This window comes from Oryctolagus cuniculus, chromosome 2 (genome assembly GCF_051225735.1).
Source record: "Oryctolagus cuniculus isolate XC-2025 breed Fujian yellow rabbit chromosome 2, ASM5122573v1, whole genome shotgun sequence".
Lineage (NCBI taxonomy): Eukaryota > Metazoa > Chordata > Mammalia > Lagomorpha > Leporidae > Oryctolagus > Oryctolagus cuniculus.
Window position 1 is genome coordinate 92,958,909 of NC_142868.1, and position 18,462 is coordinate 92,977,370.

Consider the following 18,462-nt stretch of genomic DNA (forward strand, 5'->3'; position numbering starts at 1 on the left):
AGGTCCTTAGTGTACCACAGGATAGCAGGATTTTCAGGTACAGATGTGCAGCGTGCAATTGTAAATGATTTCTATAGCTATGGAGATAAGTCAGGCAATGAAATCTCTGTGGAAGAAAGATCATTGAACCTATGGGAACAGGTGGCATTGATAAGGGAGACAGATTCCTATACGTAAAGTTTCAGATCTAGGAGTGCACAGAGAAAACGCTGAGTCTCACTCTCGCCAGTTCTTGGACTCAGTGAAGAGGTAAAGGCGATGAAGAGTGTATATGAGAAGGCAATTGTTTCGGCTGCATTGGTTTTCTATTTATTTGAAAGAGTGATAGAGACAGACAGATAGATCTGCCATCCACTATTTCATTTCCCAAATGCCCTCAACAGCTAGGGCTGGGCCAGGCCAAGCCCAGGAGGCAGAACTCCATCCAGGTCTCCCAGGTGAGAAAGGACTCCAGTACTTGGACCATCATCTGCTGCCTCCCACGGTGTGCTTGTGTAGGGAGTGGGCACTGTTCTGCAGTAAGCAATGCAGACATCCCAAGTGGTGTTTTAACTCTTGCATCAACACCCCATAGACCATAGAAATTAAAATGAGCTCTTAGGAAAACATATGAGAAGCAGTTTTCAAGAAATGTAGTCACAGCTGAAGAAAAATTGAGGTGAATGGATACAGAATCAATCCGGAATGTGGTTTCAGAAATATTAAAGGGACTACAGTTTAAAAGCGTTAAAAAAGAAAAAGAGATAAAATTGAGGCAATGATGTATTACTGTTTCTTCAATGAAAGGTAAAATAGATTTAATGAAGTAGCTGGATAAACAGGAAAAATATAAGTTTTATCAAGGCACACTTCTTAGAAAATCAATCCAGAGAGATTTTTTCCAAGATAGAATCATCTTAAATTGTTTTCCATATCTTCGTTTAAGCTCTCCCATAGAAAAACTTAGACACAGAGAGTAAAAAATCATGACAATAATCACACGTTTTCTAATGTTCAATATTTTATTGTGTTATTTTGGTCTTCCATATAGTTTTGTGATGGACCTTGGCAATTTGTGTCTATTTGGGCTCAGTTCCAAAAGTAGCACCCTCCCATGAATCATTTGTTCTGGAGAAGTTGAATCATGGCGTTTTCTTGGGTTTCACTTTTCTTTATTTTTTATACAAGGATTATATTCCTGTAAAACCATGTGCTTGCAGAGAAGTCACCATCTCGTAGAGGTGACCACTGTGAGACTGAATGTTCTGGAAAGCAGCCAACCATGCACACTTAATGACTTTTGGAAGCTGATAAGCTGCATGCCGGATTCTCATTGTCTTATGTAGAGAACACTGAGTCCTTTCGTTTCTCCTTTTAGTCTTCAGGTGGAGTGATGTGGCTTCTGCCTTTGCTTCACTGTTATTAACTGTGTGAGCCAGAATCTGAGTGACCGTAGACTAGCATGCACCATGATCATTACTAAATGCAGCCCCACTTTCTACTTAAGCATTTTGCCATCTTTTCTACATATTAGAAAGTCTCTAGTTGTGCAGAACTGTTGCCTCAGCTGTTCCTGGCAGACAGATAGAATAAGGATGCAAGCCCATATTCCTAAAGGTTACTTCATAGGAATGTGAGTAAGAGAGAACCCTACGACTTGGAGCACAGACGCTAGGTAAGCGGAGTGGAGGGGTGGAGAGCTACTGCTTTTCTAACTCTTCATGTGCTTCTGTTTTTGTTTTTGTTTTTTGTTTTTTTTCTTTCTCAAAGCCATTGAGAAATAGTTTGGTGTTGTATTTTACAGCAACCTATGCAGGATACTGATATTTTCAAAGGACTCTGGAAGAATAAATAAAGGAAAATCATTGACAGATAACTAAATGATAGACTAGGACAAGAGTTGGGGTGCAATTTTTTTATTTTAATTCTGATATTTAAGTTTCCATAAAGGGAAATGTTCTTTTCTTGTCACTTGTTCTATTCACTGTTTCTTGTTATTTCAGCCAGGCACCTATGGGCATTCCAGATGACAGCAAACAAATATAATATTCCTGGTGATAAAGATTTGATACTGGATATGACCTTTCAGTTTCTTCAGATGATGAATAGGCATACTTGTGGGGTTTTATTGCTTATAAAAATACCAAAAAAAAAGAAAGAAAGCAGAAAGTGAAACTATTCCTAAAGTGGAAGTCATTTCTCACTGCCTACGTAATGAGTCTTGGTGACTGACTCCAACCATGACTACAATAAATAGATGGTGGTTGAGGCTCTTTAGAACCTTAAGCATCAGAGGAGTAGACTGCACATCCACTGCACTTGATAGAAATCTGCAATGGGGACTTCTTGGGAAATTCTTGAAGAATTCCACATAGATAAAGATATAGGCTTCGCTCTTCCAAATCCACTGGTAAGAGACAGCATTGAGATATTGGAAAATGCATTTTCTTCTCATCCTTTACCTAGGCAAGCCAGCATCTACCGAACCGTGGCTCCACAACTCCTACTCAACAAAGAAACATAGTATTGCCAAAATTGGAGGCAGAGTTTGAACAAGTGGTTTTACTTAAAATCTCCTAACTTTTTCTTTCTAGAAATACAGTCACAAGTGCATTTCTTTCTTGCCTAAGGTAAAGAGTGACGAAATAAGGAAACTGTGGAAATATTTTTTTAGCCTTACAAAAGAGTTATACTGTAGAAATCAAAAGTTAGTTTTATGACAATTTATTTTCTGAGGGCATTTTGAAAAAAGCAAAGTTATAAATAGCTCATGAATCAAAGGAAAATCCTTTTCTGTATTGATATATCTTAAGTTGTGCAAAGTGTGGGTTCCTAATTTGATTGGGTTTATGAAATGGCACGTTAACCTTTGTGTTGTGTGAATATTGCTTGTTGTTTACAGAGTATAAGATTTAAGTGAGAATCTCAACTACCTTTTTCTTTATTTTTGCAAGTATTAGCTACAAAATACCGAGTATGTGGAGAAATATTTGCCTTAAAAACTATGTTTCCCTGACTTGTCTCCCAAAGAATGCCATGTAAACTGATTTATCAATGTCTTAATTATCAAGCATTTGTGCAACATTTTCCTAAGTAGTTTGTAAATAACTCATTGCATCCTAACACACCAGCCTGAACTTTATGTAGATTATTATCCTTACTTTTCTGATGAGAACTAAAAGGCATGTGGAATTAGAATAATTACCAAACTCACACAGCTGGCAAATGACAAAGCCCAGGAAGTCTGGCTCCAGGATTCATGATTTTAAATCTATCATGCTGTGCAGCCTCTCTTCAGAAAGGAAGAGAGATTGTTTGTTTGGTTTGGTTTGGTTTAGTTTGAGTTTTTCTTCTTTTTGTCTTTTGTTCTTGGGCTTAACAGGGTTTAACTTAAGGTTGCAGGAGAAGATTTATATGAACAATTGTACCAACTCTATGGAGCACTGTATCTTCATTTCTTTGTGATCCAAAAATGTCCCACACTGCAGAGAGCACCTTTAAGTGTAGCAAATATATATTTTAATCAGATATTCCGATCTATCTGCACTTAAGAAATAAAAGCCTACAGATACATGGTGGAATATAGGCAATTCTGAAGCAACCCCTTCCACCCAATCTCATTTTCCTCTTCAGATTATTGAGTTAATTTAAGAAAATGAAGGTATAGTTTAATTGCATTGCCCTAATTTGCCTAACACACAAATTAATAATATTCAGCTTGGCTTCCTGCCTGTACCACACACACCCCTACCTCACCATCACACATAAATGGCAGAGTTGGATGGTTTCAATGATGTACTTATCAATGACACAGTAGAGACACTTTCAGAAACTACTAAAGGTATCAAGATTCTGTTTTCAAAGAGTAAGATCTGTTCAAAAACGCAACAACCATGGTAACTGTTCACGTCTTTAGAACAGAGTTCAATGATTAAAGCAAAATCCAGGAAGAAACAAAGCAAGTTTCCCCGGGGTTCTTACAAAATAACTCTGCTCACTGAGATGCTGAGGAAGTCAGACTCAGTGTGCTGACCCGTGAGAACAAAGGTAGGAGCTACTGAAGACCTGTCCAGTGAAATTCTGAGCTTGGAATGTCTACTTCATCTTTTTCTATTCTGATGGAAATTATATGCATTCTGAGCCTCTATACATGCACACTGCATTCCCTAACCTGACAGAAATCAAAGGATCTTCTGTGTTTTCTTTGTTAATTTATACTATACCACTCAGGCATTCTCCAAACCAGAAATATATTATTGACTGAATTTTGCATTGGTTGAAACATGTGGCCAAGTAAGATCTTAATCATGCTATACCATAAAAAAAGAATATCTGCTATTTGGAAAAACCAATGTACTTCATAGGGAAACGCAGAACAACAGGAACAAATAACAGCAAACATTGGCCCCTGAAAGCACTAGCAAGAGGCATTTGGGTGGTCATTAGAGAAAGATTCAGAGCTAGAAAACTCCGGACAACACCCAGATTTTTCACTATTAAAAATCTTGCCTTAACTGATTGAGACTTGCAGAACTTGAAGATGTTTGAACTTGATATTATTTGTCTTCTTGTTTTAGAGCTTGCTTATGATATTAACTTTATTTTCAAGCTTAAAAGCACCCCATAGGTGGATTTGTCCTCAGACACCACAGTCCAGCATTACTGACCTCAAGGGCGTGCTTTGAAGTGAGCAGGGACAGGGTATATGAGGAATTGCTCAGGTATCTCTATCTCACTTAGGATATTGTCTAGGGCTTGTGCATATGTTTCCCTTGGATATGAACTTATAAATATGATAACATGCTGGGAGACATTTTTATTTAGACTTTGTCAGCATTCACAGAGCATAAAAACCCATAGTGGATCCAAAGTAATCAATTACTCAGTAGACTCCTTAGCAACAGTTTCAGTTATGCAGTGTCATGCACAGTCTGAAAATTATAAGTGGAAAATTTCAAAACTAGCAATGCATGACGTTTAAATTGCATAAGTGCTGAGTAGAGTGAAGAGATATCACACTGCCCCCATTCTGTCACAACCAGGAACTGAGTCAACCCTTTGTCCAGTGTACTCACATGGTACCTCTGGTCACCTGGTTGCTTTCTCAATTATGAGATCAACAGTCACGGTGTCATATTGCTAGTATCCAATTAGTTTTTTTAATAATGGCCCTAAGTGACAAAAGTAGTGATGTTGGCAATTTGAATATGCCAGAAAGAATTGATATAGTGCTTCCTTTAAGAGAAAGGTGAAAGTTGTCAACTTAATAAGGAATATGAAAAAAAAATTCTCACACTGAGGTTGCTAAGATCTATGGTAAGAACAAATCTGTGACATGGTGAAGAAGGAAAATGGAATTTGTGCTGGTTTTGCTATTGCAGCTCCAACTGCAAAAGTTACAGATACAGTGCACAAGTGTTTAGTTAAGATGGAAAAGGTTTTCAGTTTACCATAGGTTATATGTACAGCAAAGAATATAATATATATAGGGTTTGGTGCTCTCATGGTTTCAAGTATTCACTGGGCTCTTTGAAAATATCCCCCAAGGATAATGCTATGGGGGCTTCTTGTGTATCACATCCTATACATCTGGACATGTGTTAAGCACTGCAAGACACATAAATCAAAAGCAATATTACAATCCTTGACATCAGGTAGTAAGATACAGAGTGTGATTTTAAAAGAAGGAAGTACCTATGATTGACTTACATATAACTTACATATCCAAAAATAGTTACATAAACTAATCCTGAGACTCCTTATTCATGACATAAAGACAACTTCTTGGACTGTTAAAAGAATAAAATGAGAAATACATATAAAATTGTTGAGCTAAGGGCCTACTGCACTGGCCTCATTTAATAAAATCTCATTCTTCTTCCATTCAAAGAACCTAAAATCTACCAAAAAAAAAAAAAAAAAAGAAGAAAGTAGCAGATAATAAATTATTCAACAACATGAAAAAAGGAAGATCCTTAAGATTCATCATGGCGGGAACTGGTGTTGAACGGAGTTGCCAGGAACTCTCGAGTGGACTTTGACAACCAGGCTATGGCAGTGTTTGAAGAGAGAAGGACAGGTGCAGCACAGAGAGGTGTCCAGTTGTCTATGTGAGTGGCAAGGGCTGGCTGGAGTTTCTAGACCCGCAACATTATACAGAATAGAGACAGAGGCACGGCAGACTCTCAGTGGGAAGCCAAAACTACCATTACAGCAGCATCCTCTGGTACATGAAAGTCTTTTTTTTTTTTTTTTTTTTCAAGGAGGAGCTTCCTAGTGATTACGATGTGTGGATGTTCATTGCTAAGAATATCACTGAACTGATAAAGACTGGACAACTTCGAATGAAAGTTGAAAAGGTTTGAATCATATATTATATTCATCTTATTCTTCTGTAGCTACTTAGCATGTTTTTGAGCTTGGTTTGGAAGCCTAAAACATCCCCAAGATGACTGAGTCGATCTCTCCGTTGTCCTCAGGTGCCATTACTCAGCATTGATAAGCTTGAAGGGCACAGGCAACAGCGCCTTGCTCACCTGGTTCTGGGGTACATCACCATGGCATATGTGTGGGGTCAAGGCGACGGAGACATCCGAAAGGTTTGTAGATTTTCCCGTCTTTCCTGTGCTACAATGGCGTATATTTTCATGAAAATAAAGCTTAAAGTATATTTACTGGAAAACGTTTCAAAACTACCAAAAGTACACTTTGCAAAATTTTGATAATGGAAAAGAAATTGATCATTTACAGACAGCATGTCAGCTGTTACTCTGAGCACATTTTAGTTTTTTATTTATATAACACAGTTGCCCCATCCTGTAAATATATATAAATGTAACTTGATTCTCTATACTGTAAGCATTGCAATTATATATAATCACCCTAGTAATTTGAAATGACTTTTTCACTGAGTTCCTAAAATTTGGTTCACTTATTAAATCCTCTATAGATAAATCACTATTTTAAATGATACTACAATGAGAATCTTTGAATATAAGCCATTTTTCTCTATTTATGATTTTTTGGGAAGTATGCATGTTTTGTGGCTCTTTTTAGTTAATGTAAAAGTGTTCTTACACTTGTAAACATAGAAGAATATATTGGTTCACTCTACTCTAGCCAATATTAGATAACTTTAAATGAATGCTTTTTATAGGTAAATTTGTGTTTAGTATTCATATGTTAGTCATAGCCCTATTATTATACAAATGTAGCAGTTATGAGCCCAGAGCTATTACCAAGTAGGGTTGTTAAGCAATTCACTTAAAACCCAATCAAAAGAGTTTCTCATAACCTCCTTTTAGTGACTGGTATAGATCAGATAGAATAGGAGTCTACTCTGTTCATTACATACCTAGACATGCACCAAAGTCCCTGTCTCAGGTGGCCAGGTGGAGCAAGGGAAAGCAGAGGAGAGCCCATTAAATTTGAACTTCTTATTTTATTAAGTTTGATTTTTTCTTTTTTTATTATTTTATTTTGTTTAAGGAACACAACTTCATGCATTTAATATATACAGATTTAGGAACATGATGATTCTTCTCCGACCACCTCCCTCCTCCCTCTTCCTTTCCCATTCTTATTTTTTACAGAGATGAATTTTTTCAGTTAATTTTTATACTCATAAAATTAACCCTACACTGAGTAGAGAGTTCACCAATTAGTATGAAGAAATAAAACAAAACCAGACATCAGATAAGCAATGCATTTATTTCATGTATGTATGTGCCACATCATATAAAAGTTTATTGGATATTCTGTATTTTTCCCTGAACCAGAATCACTTCAAACCGATGCTGACTGCAATGCCTTTACATGGGTCCCTTTACATCACAAAGGGATAAAATAGATTCCACAATCACCTTCTACCATTTAGTGAAAGTTTTTCTTTTGTGACAAGTCAATAGGCGTTTCATTGAGCTATTTTTCTTTCCACAACCTGTTTAGTGACAGATCTATAGTACCATCCACCTATGTGATCAGTCACCTCCCAATGTGTGGGGAGGAGAAAGAAGTTACTCTGAATAATCAAAGACACACCTTATCCTTCCTCAAAATTGTCAGACTGCCATGTTTAGAGCCTGGGATGGTGCAAAATGGTTTAACACTAATTCCAGGCTCCCACTCCAACTTAACAAATGTAGCTGTGTGCATCATCTCCATAGTCTCGCTAGAAACTGAGTCTTAGCTCCATATGTAGGTATTGTGTATGTATATATATATATACATGTATTTATGTCATCAATAATCAAGGTAATATATGTTAGGTGCTTCAAACAGAAGTCCAGAGGTTTTAAATACATGATCACAAAATATAGCAGAGACTTCAAACAGAAAAGAAAGAGGGAGAATGCAAGTAAATCATATGGAAACCAGGATGAACATAAAATTAATAAATTTGTCAAGAATCATAGAAGAATAAATGGGAATGTATTTTTTAATTTAAAAAAATTTGTTAGCATAAACAGAACATATTTATGTATTCATAGATACAGTTCTAAGAAGGTGACCATACTTCCCTCCCCCCTTAATCCACATCTCTTTCCTTCTTTCTTCCTTTCTTTTTCCTTTAATTTTTTCAATAATGCACTTTTGATTTACTTTATAATCTGAGGCTTAATTCACCTCTAACCACAATATTCAACAAGCAAAATGTAGGAAGACCACTGTTCTACTGGAATATAGACAAGCGCTCTAAACAACAATAAAATCACAAGATGTCAGTTCTGTTCTTATCTATTGGGGGCTTTTTGTATATATTAGCTGCCACATATCAGAGAAAACATATGGTATTTGTCTTTTGGGGACTGGCTTATTTCACTAAGCATAATGATCTCCAAGTGCATTTGAAGATTTCGTCTGGGTTTTGTATTTTTCATTAATGTTATGCGTGAGGAGGATTTGGTTCTCCAGCCTCACCCAGACAGACAGATGTCCCAAGGTTTTAAGCTAGTGGTTGATGGATTGCTGCCTCTCTCTGAGGCTGGATCCACCACAGTGTCTGAAGATGGCCCCCTGGGAGGGTAGCTGGATTGGATCACCTTGCCATTGTGAGGAGAGATCACACACAGAGCAGACTGGGCTCCAGGTGTCTGTTTTTCCCGGCTCCTGTGTGACTGTGTCTTTGCATCCACTCTCTTTGCAGTCTCCATCAGAAACTGCACTAATAAGGCTGCCTACCAAAATCAGGAGCCAAAATAAAGCTTCTTCCTTCCTAAGTAGCTTCCCTCAGGGACTTTAGCGTAAGCAAACGGCGGAATGATTGCCTTCTGAAAAGGATCAAAGGGGATAGCAATGGAAATATATGTGTGTGCATAAAAAAATAAAGCAAAATATATATCCGGCTAAAAGAAAATCTCAAATATATCCATGGAATAGATGAGTAAATCAATGAGTGAAAGGAATTTTCTAAGTCAAGAAGGAGTCAAAGATTCAGGCTTCTTGTTCTCTCTCTTTCTTCTCTGTGGTTGATGTATGCCTGCATCAACCCAAATCCAACATCTGAACATCTACTAACCACTGGGGTTAAGTTACGAAATTAATAGAGAGAAAAAAATGCATTTATTTGGTCTCAAGTGCCCTCATCTAAAACCACTAATGTGTGAGCACCCAGCTAGCAGAAAAGGTGAGACCCTGCAATGGTTAAAATGGAATGTTGTGTTTTAATTAGGTCTTGCCAAGAAATATTGCCATTCCTTACTGCAAACTCTCTGAAAAGCTGGGGCTGCCTCCTATTCTCGTGTATGCTGACTGTGTCTTGGCAAACTGGAAGAAAAAGGATCCCAGCGGGTATGTAGACCCTGATTATCACTGGAATGGAAGGAATGTATTCTATTTACAGCAAAGGGGTGTTCCTTTACTGACTTAAGATTGGCAGTCAACTTTCTTGGTTTTGGGTAGAGCTGTTTGTACTGCTGTGTCTGAACTACAAATGCATTGAACATACATGCAAGAGAAATGTAGAGATAACACACAGTCAACTAGACAAACTTTAAATGTTCCCTTGAATTGGACTGTGGAACACTTACTAATGTAACCTCCATCCTAAGCAAGTCACAGAATATTTCTCAGAAATTTTCTTTGGACCTATGTTATCCAGCTTCCTTCCTTGTCCCAGGCAAATATATTCTCATTTATCTTTAAAAAAAAAAAAAGTGTGGGGAGCTGGTTTTTAACCCTTAAGATGCCTGTGTTCCACATGGGAGTGTCTGAGTTTGACACCCAGCTGCACCCTTGACTCCAGCTCCCTGCTGATGGTGATCCCAGGGGACAAGAGTGATGGCTTGATTGGTTTCCTACCACCCCCATGGGAAGCCTGGGTTGCCTTCCAAACTCCACTCCCAGCTTCAGTCGCAGCCCAACCCTTGCTCTTAGAAGCACCTGGGATGTGAACTGGTAAATGCGAGTGCTTTCTCAATCTCTCTCTCTCTCTCGCTCTAACTCTTGCTCTGGCTCTAACTCTTGCTCTAGTTCCAGCTCTAACTCTGGCTCTAGCTCTGTCTGTCTCTCAGACCCTTTGTCTTCTCCTATCCTGTCTCTCTACCTGTTAATGTTTTTTAATGTGTGTATTGTATCACTAGATTTCATATCCATGAAATCATAGCGTTTATATGCATTTGTGTCTGTCTTCCTTTGACTCCACGTCTTTGGAGATCCTGAGCAGCTAACTGTCCCTTAGCCAGCCGCACTTCAGAGTCCACACATCTGCAGCAGTACCGGCAGCGATGCCTGGGCTTTCAGGCCTTGGCTCAGAATCTGCCCTTTCCCTCTCCCTCGTGATAAGATCTGTTACAATAAAGGACATAGAAGTGGGGCCTTGCATGGCTCAAGGTGGTACCTGTGGAGGAATATTCTGCACATGGGAATAGCACAAAACAAAAGGATTGGATCTAGACAGTTTCTTATTAGTTACAGCTAGTGTGGGTGTACATATGTACTTATTGTAGATTTCATTTTTTGTTGTAAGTCAAATATTTTCAACACCTACTGGAGATACATTAAAAATGTATTTTTTTGGTTTTTATCTATGTCTTCTGAAAGATAAATAATATTCAGGTTAAGAATAATAATAATAACACAAAAGCATTTGATTTTTAATTGATTTTCTCTCTCTCTCATCCCCTTATCCCATTGCTTCTTGGCTGCTTTCATAAGACCCATGACTTATGAGTGAGTATTAGATTCTTATCTTTTTCTAAGAATTTTCTTGTATTCCAAGTGAATGTTGGCTTACCAATATAGTTCAAGTGCGTTTTACATGATTGAATTCAGGCAAAAAATAAGTAATTATTTAAGGGCAAATAAAACTTAGCACTTAATTATATCTGTGATTATACTATGTCTGTACTTGGTAATATAGCTATAGATATCTACAAAACTACTACTTGCTGACAAACATACAATTGATATGCACACATACGTAATGCACACGTGCTTGCACCTGTGACCTTGGAAGTCTCTGTGCCCAGAACTAGTTAACAATGTCAATCAGTAAGCATACATGCTTGTGTTCTTTTTGACCCACTCCCTACTACTTTTGACCTATGTACCAAGCATAGCTTAGAACCAGGGAAACTAAGGTAAATATAATTATAAGCCTGACCTGGTACAGCTCACCTAACAGAGAAGAAGAAAATTATATGAAAATTATATAAATTTACTTATGACTGAGCAAAAAGGTAAGAAAATAAGGTTCTGGCAGCCTTGATCAAATAGAAGGCGTGAAGGGAGGAACTCCTGAAGCAAACCTTTCAGCTGAATCTTGTAGAGGAATAAGACTCAGCCAGACGGAAAAGATGCAGACGTTCACAGTGGAGGAAATAGTGAGTGTGAGGCTCTTAAAGTGAGAAAAAAAAATCTGAGTGCACTGTCAGTGATGTCTGGTTCAGATACTAAATACTGGTCAGATAGTGGTCAGATACTAAATACTAAATGTATTTAAAAAGATGATGTGAGACTTGACTGGCTATAGCAAGAAATTTAATCAGTACCTTAAGACAAATGAGACAATGCAAGAGTTTTAAGCAGCTCAGCTCATTTTAAAGAAGAGAACACTGGTACAGAGAAAGAGGACACTTTTATAAAGATTCATTTATTTATTTGAAAGGTCATGTTACAGAGAGAGAGAGGGTTCAGCCTCTGATTCACTCCTCAGGTGCAACAGCTAGGACTAGGACAAGACAAAGACAGGCGCCAGGAGCTTCATTCCAGACTCCTGCATCGGTGGCAGGACCTAAACACTTGGGCCATCTTCTGCTGCTTTTCCCAGGCCATTAGCTGGGAGCTGGATAGGAAGTGGAGCCCCTGGGGACTTGAACTAATGCCCATATGGGATGCTAGCATCATAGGCTGCGGCTTTACCTGCTATGCCACAACACCAGCCACAAGATGCCACATCTTGTACAAAATCACAGAACAAGCAAGCCGCAGATGTGGTCTGGCTTCAGATACCTTGAATTTGGCTACCATACTATGCATAGATACACAGATACTGAGACCATGTTGGTACCAATGCCAAAACCTGAATGAAAGAGAGAAATAGGACCTAACCAGTTATTTGAATGTTTTTGGCAAAACAGATACGCCACTGAGAAACTGAATCAAGTTCATAAATAAAAGTATTAACATAAATATATGGAAGTACTTCCAAGTTTTCATGGGAAATGTGCATTAGGTTTGCACGATGCAAATAAGGTCTGCCTATGAGTGCTCAGTGATTCTCAAGGTAGTATATTCCATCTTTACCACTGAATAGCAAGCTTTTATATTTATGCACTGAAATAAATCTGTTAATTACATTTTCCTTGGGTATTTTGAAATAACCTCATATTTATTTAAATGAGAAGACAAATTCTTCAAAGTCTGCCTTTTAGGTATCTCTAAAAACATTGCACGTATGTCTATGCTAATTAAATATGCCTGCAACAAGTTAATGGGATTAGATAATGGAAACAGAACTAGTTTGGGGATGTCTAGTTCCAAGTTCCAGAATGAAATTTCAAGTCTGAAGTTAACCTACTTAGTATTAATTATCTGATCTTAGATGAGGGGCCTAAGCATTGACTCTTAATATTCCCAGACATATAATGGAGAGATTGAGACTTGCAATACCTCTCTTATGAAATTATCCTGGGGAGGCAGAGGATAAATACACATGGATGAAAGTGAAACATATTACTATTTTTGCTAAAATTCTTGCCTTTCTTGACTGACATTGGCAGAAACATGGACATCCTGTTCTACTTCCCTGGTGAAGACTGTGCTAAAGGCTTTTTCCTGGTTTCTCTGTTAGTGGAAATAGCAGCTGCTTCGGCAATTAAGGTGCGTACACCCACAATTGATTTTACATAACAGGTCACACAGGCTGAGCAACCAGTTAGCAACTGAGTTGTAGTGAGCATGACTTAGCTTTATTTCTGCCTAAATATAGCAGTAGGTCATTTAATTGGGAGTAAAAGATTATCTGGCAAAAAGAAATTATTTTTATGCACCATCTAAAATACAAAGGCTAGAAGCCATTTATTTAGAATCAAATTTGAGAGTCCTGTGAGAAATAAAAAGAAAAATTTTCAATTTGATTTGGCATTGAAATTATAATACCTGATGACATTAAAAAGATGCTTTTAACTATTAGAAACTATACAAAGAGCCATGAAAATGCCTCTAAATTAAATATTAAATAAGTAAAGACTTATTCAACATTATATAAATATAAGGAAATTTGTTAAATAGTCAGGATGCTTAGCCCAAAAAAAAAAGTATAAAAATAAATGCAATTGAAAGATTTGAAGGGTTAAGACTTGGAGGTATTTTATTCTGTGTCAGTGTTGCATGCTGGGAAATCTTAGCTCTTTGTTTGTGATTTTTTCTTTAAGATAATTCCCGTTTTGTTCAGTGCCATGCAACATCAGGACCGGGGCACCCTGCAGAAGGCACTTCTGGATGTGGTCTCTTGTCTGAACAAAGCCCTTGAAGTGTTTGAGCAAATCCATGGCAAGTATTGTACATGGGACAGTACTCAGGTCTGACAATGGAGTATTTCATGTTGTCCAAGGTCTTGAGTCATTGAGAAAAGGGAAGCAAAAAGCAAGTGCCACTTAGTGTTTCCCCTTTATGAATTTTATCTCACTAAGTCATTGTGCCTTGCCTGTGGTAGGCTTAACTATCTCAGTGTCAAGGTGTGGAAATCGAAAGTCAGCGAGATAAGATAAATGATTAAAGATTACACAGGTCATAAACAGTGAAGCCAGGATCTAAGTGAGTTATGTGGAATTTATACACCTTCCTTGCCTCCCACCAAAATCCACAAAGAGCTTGTGAAAGTGAAGGCAGTTCTAAAAACACATAGCTTCTACTTGATAAGAGTGTTGGGGGAATTCTGCTTTTTTTTCACAACCTAGCAAGATACTCTAGGAGGGGCTGGTGCTGTGGCGTAGCGGGTAAAGCCTGCAGTGCTGGCATCCCATATGGGCGCCGGTTTGAGTCCTGGCTGTTCCACTTTCGATCCAGCTCTCTGCTGTGGCCTGGGAAAGCAGTAGAGGATGGCCCAAGTCCTTGGGCCCCTGCACCCATGTGGGAGACCTGGAGGAAGCTCCTGGCTCCTGGCTTCAGATCAGCCCAGCTCCGGCAGTTGCATCCATCTGGGGAGGGAACCGGTGGTTGGAAGACCTCTCTCTCTCTCTCTCTCCTTCTGCTTCTCTGTAACTCTGCCTTTTAAATGGAAAAATAAATCTTTAAAAAAAAAAAAAAGAGCTCAAAATTCTTTGCAGAACAAGGAGCCAAAAAAACAAAACAAAACAAAACAAAAACTAGCAATTTGAATTTGCAAACCTGCCTTACTGGTTCACCTGTCAGTGGGCCTCGGTCACTGCTGATGGATCATGGGCAAGCAGACAAACCTTCAACTCAAATGGCTTTGTTGAGTCTCCCGATTTGCTCAGTCAGTACACCATGTACACCTTTATTAAACTATCATGCTGCACCCCACAAGCATGAACAATTAAATGGCAGTCAAAATATTTTTTAGATGTCTGTAAGGAGGTGGGAAAAATAAAGCTATGGTGAATATTCAGCAAAGAAAATGTTCACAAGCTTTAAGGAGGGAGACCTAAAGATGTGGTCCATTGGTGTGTGTGTCTGTTCTTGCTGTTATTTCTTCTCCTACAATTTCGGTTTCTTTATGCGAGGAGTTTATCTGTTACATAAGTAAGCACGACTGCTAAAGAAATGTGCAGTTTACCAGGTGTCCTGATGATGTGCGGGAGGTGGGCTGCTCACCCCAAGCTTCACAGCCCGGTTCCACAAGTGCAAGTGTGGGCAGATTCCCCAGGAGCAGACAGCGGGGAGAGAGGGCTTCCTCTCCACAGACTGGTTTCTGCCTTTCTTGAAGTTGTTTTCCTTATGTTAATTCCCTCTGATGCTGCTGATTTAAACACATGCCATCTTTTTACAGAACACGTGGACCCCAAACTGTTCTTCAACGTTCTTCGCATTTATTTGTCTGGGTAGGTACTCCTGTGCTTCAGTACACGTTCTTATCAATTAAACATAAAGAACATAAGAAATGCTGTGGCTGGACCCTGCTGCCCACCTGGCTGAAACAACAATTTAGATTCAAAAGTAACTGTGGTAGAGAAAGAATCCACTGTTCTTTATGGTATTACTTGGCCAAGGATGCACCGGGGATTGAAGGAGGAAAGCAATTCATGTTAAAGAGAGGCAAAGATCTGTGCAAGGGACGTTGCCAGGTGTGGAAAAGCTTTGGCGCCTTTCTCACAATTAGGTTTGGTAGTCCGTTGGAGAGGGTGTGGACGAAGAATCATGAAATCTGCCTCTTGTCACTTTCTGCTCTCCTCTGCTGCAAGATCTGACATCGGAAAGGTGGGCGTTAATCCAAGAACTGATTTTCCTTTCCTTTCTGGTCTAGTTGGAAGGGCAACTCCCAGCTTCCAGAAGGCCTGCTGTATGAAGGGGTCTGGGACACCCCAAAGAAGTTTGCCGGGGGGAGTGCAGCCCAAAGCAGCATCTTCCAGTGCTTTGACGTTCTGCTGGGCATCCAGCAGAAAGACAGCGGAGGTAAAGTGGGAAGTGGTGGATAGTAATCCCCTCTTAGGTTGACATAACCTCATTCTTTTTTTTTTTTTTTTTGACATAACCACATTCTAATATCGAACAAGTGTCTTGCCACCAGCACCTCGTCTGAGCTGATCTGATGGCTTAGGACAATCGGTGGTGAAGTAGGGATTACATTGCCGCCATCCCATTTGGTAGCTGAACCATTGGCTCCTTGTGGAGCAGCTAGAGAATACAAAGCCAATGCCCAAACTCAAGTCCGTCTCACTCTCAATCTTACTAAAACACATCTGGAGTCCAGTGGACTCTGCGGGAAACCAGTGTCACATGTTCTGCACATGGAGGATCTGTCGCTGAAAGTGGGAGACCCCTGAAAATGAGCCAGGACTGCGGGTACAAGTGGCAGAGGTGGAGATCTGAGTGACAGGGAGAGGCTTGGCATTGCAACTGTGCAGCCAGCTTGTAGCCCCAGAAGCCCAGGGCCATGCCAGCACTAATACTGAAAGATGAGCCACAATCATTTGTGTTCCCCTTAGGAGCTTAAGAGTCCTCAGGAAGAATTTTCTCCTTTTCCCTGTTTTCTCAAACATCTCTTTGACAAAGGGGAAAGCATGGAACTGGGTGAAAACAGACTTTTTCCCTCTTAATTTAGTTAGTTTAAGATTATTTCCTAAAGCTCTATTAGATTCAGTGCGGTGGCCCACCAGGCACAGATTATATGTGTAGGTATGCTTTCTATACCATCAGCCTCTTGGAAGGCTCAAACACAGTGGGAAAATGAGGAAGAAAGCACACACAAAAATCCTACCATGAAAGCATGCGTCTGGCCCATGAGGCTATGAGAATTAAGACTCTTTTACCGTGAATCCCATCACCTTGAGAGAGGATGGTTTTAACCACAGTGCCTGCTGCAATGGTACCTGTTGGTGAGCTCTCTCCATCTCTCTCTTTGACCTGCTGTGGTTCCCTGGATTCAGAAGGGCCCCGGCCTCCCTCTTACCTTCTCTTTGTCTTGTTCCTCTAGAATCCGCTTTTGAGTTCCTGCAGGACATGAGGACATACATGCCTCCGGCTCACCGGGGTTTCCTTGGCTCGTTGGAGGCAGCTCCATCCATCCGAGAGTTTATCCTTTCAGAAAAGGATGCGGGCCTTCAGGAAGCTTATGACAAGTGTGTGAAAGCCCTGGTGGCCCTCAGAAGCTACCATCTGCAAGTAGTAGCCAAGTACATCGTGATTCCCGCACGCCAGAAGGCCAAGGAGAAGGAAGGGGAGGAAAAGCCCTCGGCGCTGGAAAACCAAGGAACCGGGGGCACTGACGTCATGAATTTCCTGAAGACCGTGAGGGGGACAACTGAGAAATCCCTCCTGAAGGAAGGCTAGCGCAGCCTGGGCAAGGGCACATCCATCAGGGCGTCGCATGTACTCCCGCCACAGAGTGCTCTCAGACTCCTGGACCAACAACAGCCAATATGATAGAAACACCACAGAAAAATCAACAGCATTTTTTTCTAATACTTATGCATTCTTGATAATTGTATTGTATGAGAATGATAACCTCTTCTATACTAAGAATGATAACCTGTTCTATACTCCTGGGGAACAGTAGCATTTTCTGCTTACTACTGGTTGAATTCTTTATTTAGTGGAGGGTTAAGCTTGTATAGATCAAGAGAACTGAAATTTTGTCATTGTAAAAATTAAAATAAAAGTAAGAAAGGGAGGTGGAGGGAGAGTAGGGTGGAAGTATATTATGCTCCTAAAATTGTATATATGAAATATATAAAATTTCTTACCTTTATATAAATAAAAAAAGATTTTATAATTGTGAAAAATGTTCAATTGAGCAGCTATATTTTCTGTATTTTATAATTAAATTAGTGATTAAATTCAATAAATAACATTTATGTATAATATAATAAGTCTTGTTTCAATTTATAATTACAATCAGATAGACCTAAAGATGAGAGCTACTCTATACTGCTACTCCTCCAGCAGAACTGTAGATTCCTGTATTGTCCTGTGTTCATGTGATTGTTTTTATAATATCCTGTTACTTGTATGCATTCTCACTACCCAACAAGCCTCATGATGGCAGGGCCGCTGCCTTGTTTACTGGGCCGACCACCCCTGGCTCTTAGCACTGATCCTGACTTCAGGTTCTTTGATTCCTTTGCATTGGAAGTTGACAACCCAGACAGGGTTTATTGGGGCATTATGTTCACACACGGGTCAGTGTGGCAGAAAGAGGTTCTGCTGACTGGTTCCCCGACAGGAGCTGAGCAAAGCTGTTTGTCAGGTTGGGGAGGCATGGCTGCACCCTCTCGCTTTCTGAATCATGCCTCTAGGCTCCTAGCACTTGCGTTTGCACCTGGTTCATTGTGCAATGCTGGCACAGCTGCTTACTGTGCACGT

The 18,462-nt window shown here is 39.5% G+C and overlaps 1 protein-coding gene across 2 annotated transcripts; it reads left to right on the plus strand.

Moving 5' to 3' along the window:
• The first annotated feature begins 1,296 nt into the window (after nt 1-1,296).
• Nucleotides 1,297-17,966, plus strand: IDO1 (indoleamine 2,3-dioxygenase 1). Of its 2 annotated transcripts, none has more exons than XM_089327360.1 (10): nt 1,297-1,654; nt 6,243-6,338; nt 6,459-6,578; nt 9,650-9,768; nt 11,134-11,148; nt 13,200-13,299; nt 13,854-13,971; nt 15,431-15,482; nt 15,905-16,053; nt 17,075-17,966. In XM_089327360.1, the coding sequence occupies exons 2-10, from the start codon at nt 6,273-6,275 to the stop codon at nt 17,428-17,430; spliced, it is 1,095 nt and encodes a 364-aa protein (XP_089183486.1). In that variant the 5' UTR covers nt 1,297-1,654; nt 6,243-6,272; the 3' UTR covers nt 17,431-17,966. The 2 variants fall into 2 exon arrangements, with proteins under 2 accessions (XP_089183486.1, XP_089183485.1); XM_089327359.1 differs by lacking the exon at nt 1,297-1,654 and adding an exon at nt 2,256-2,389.
• Nucleotides 17,967-18,462: the final 496 nt, after the last annotated feature.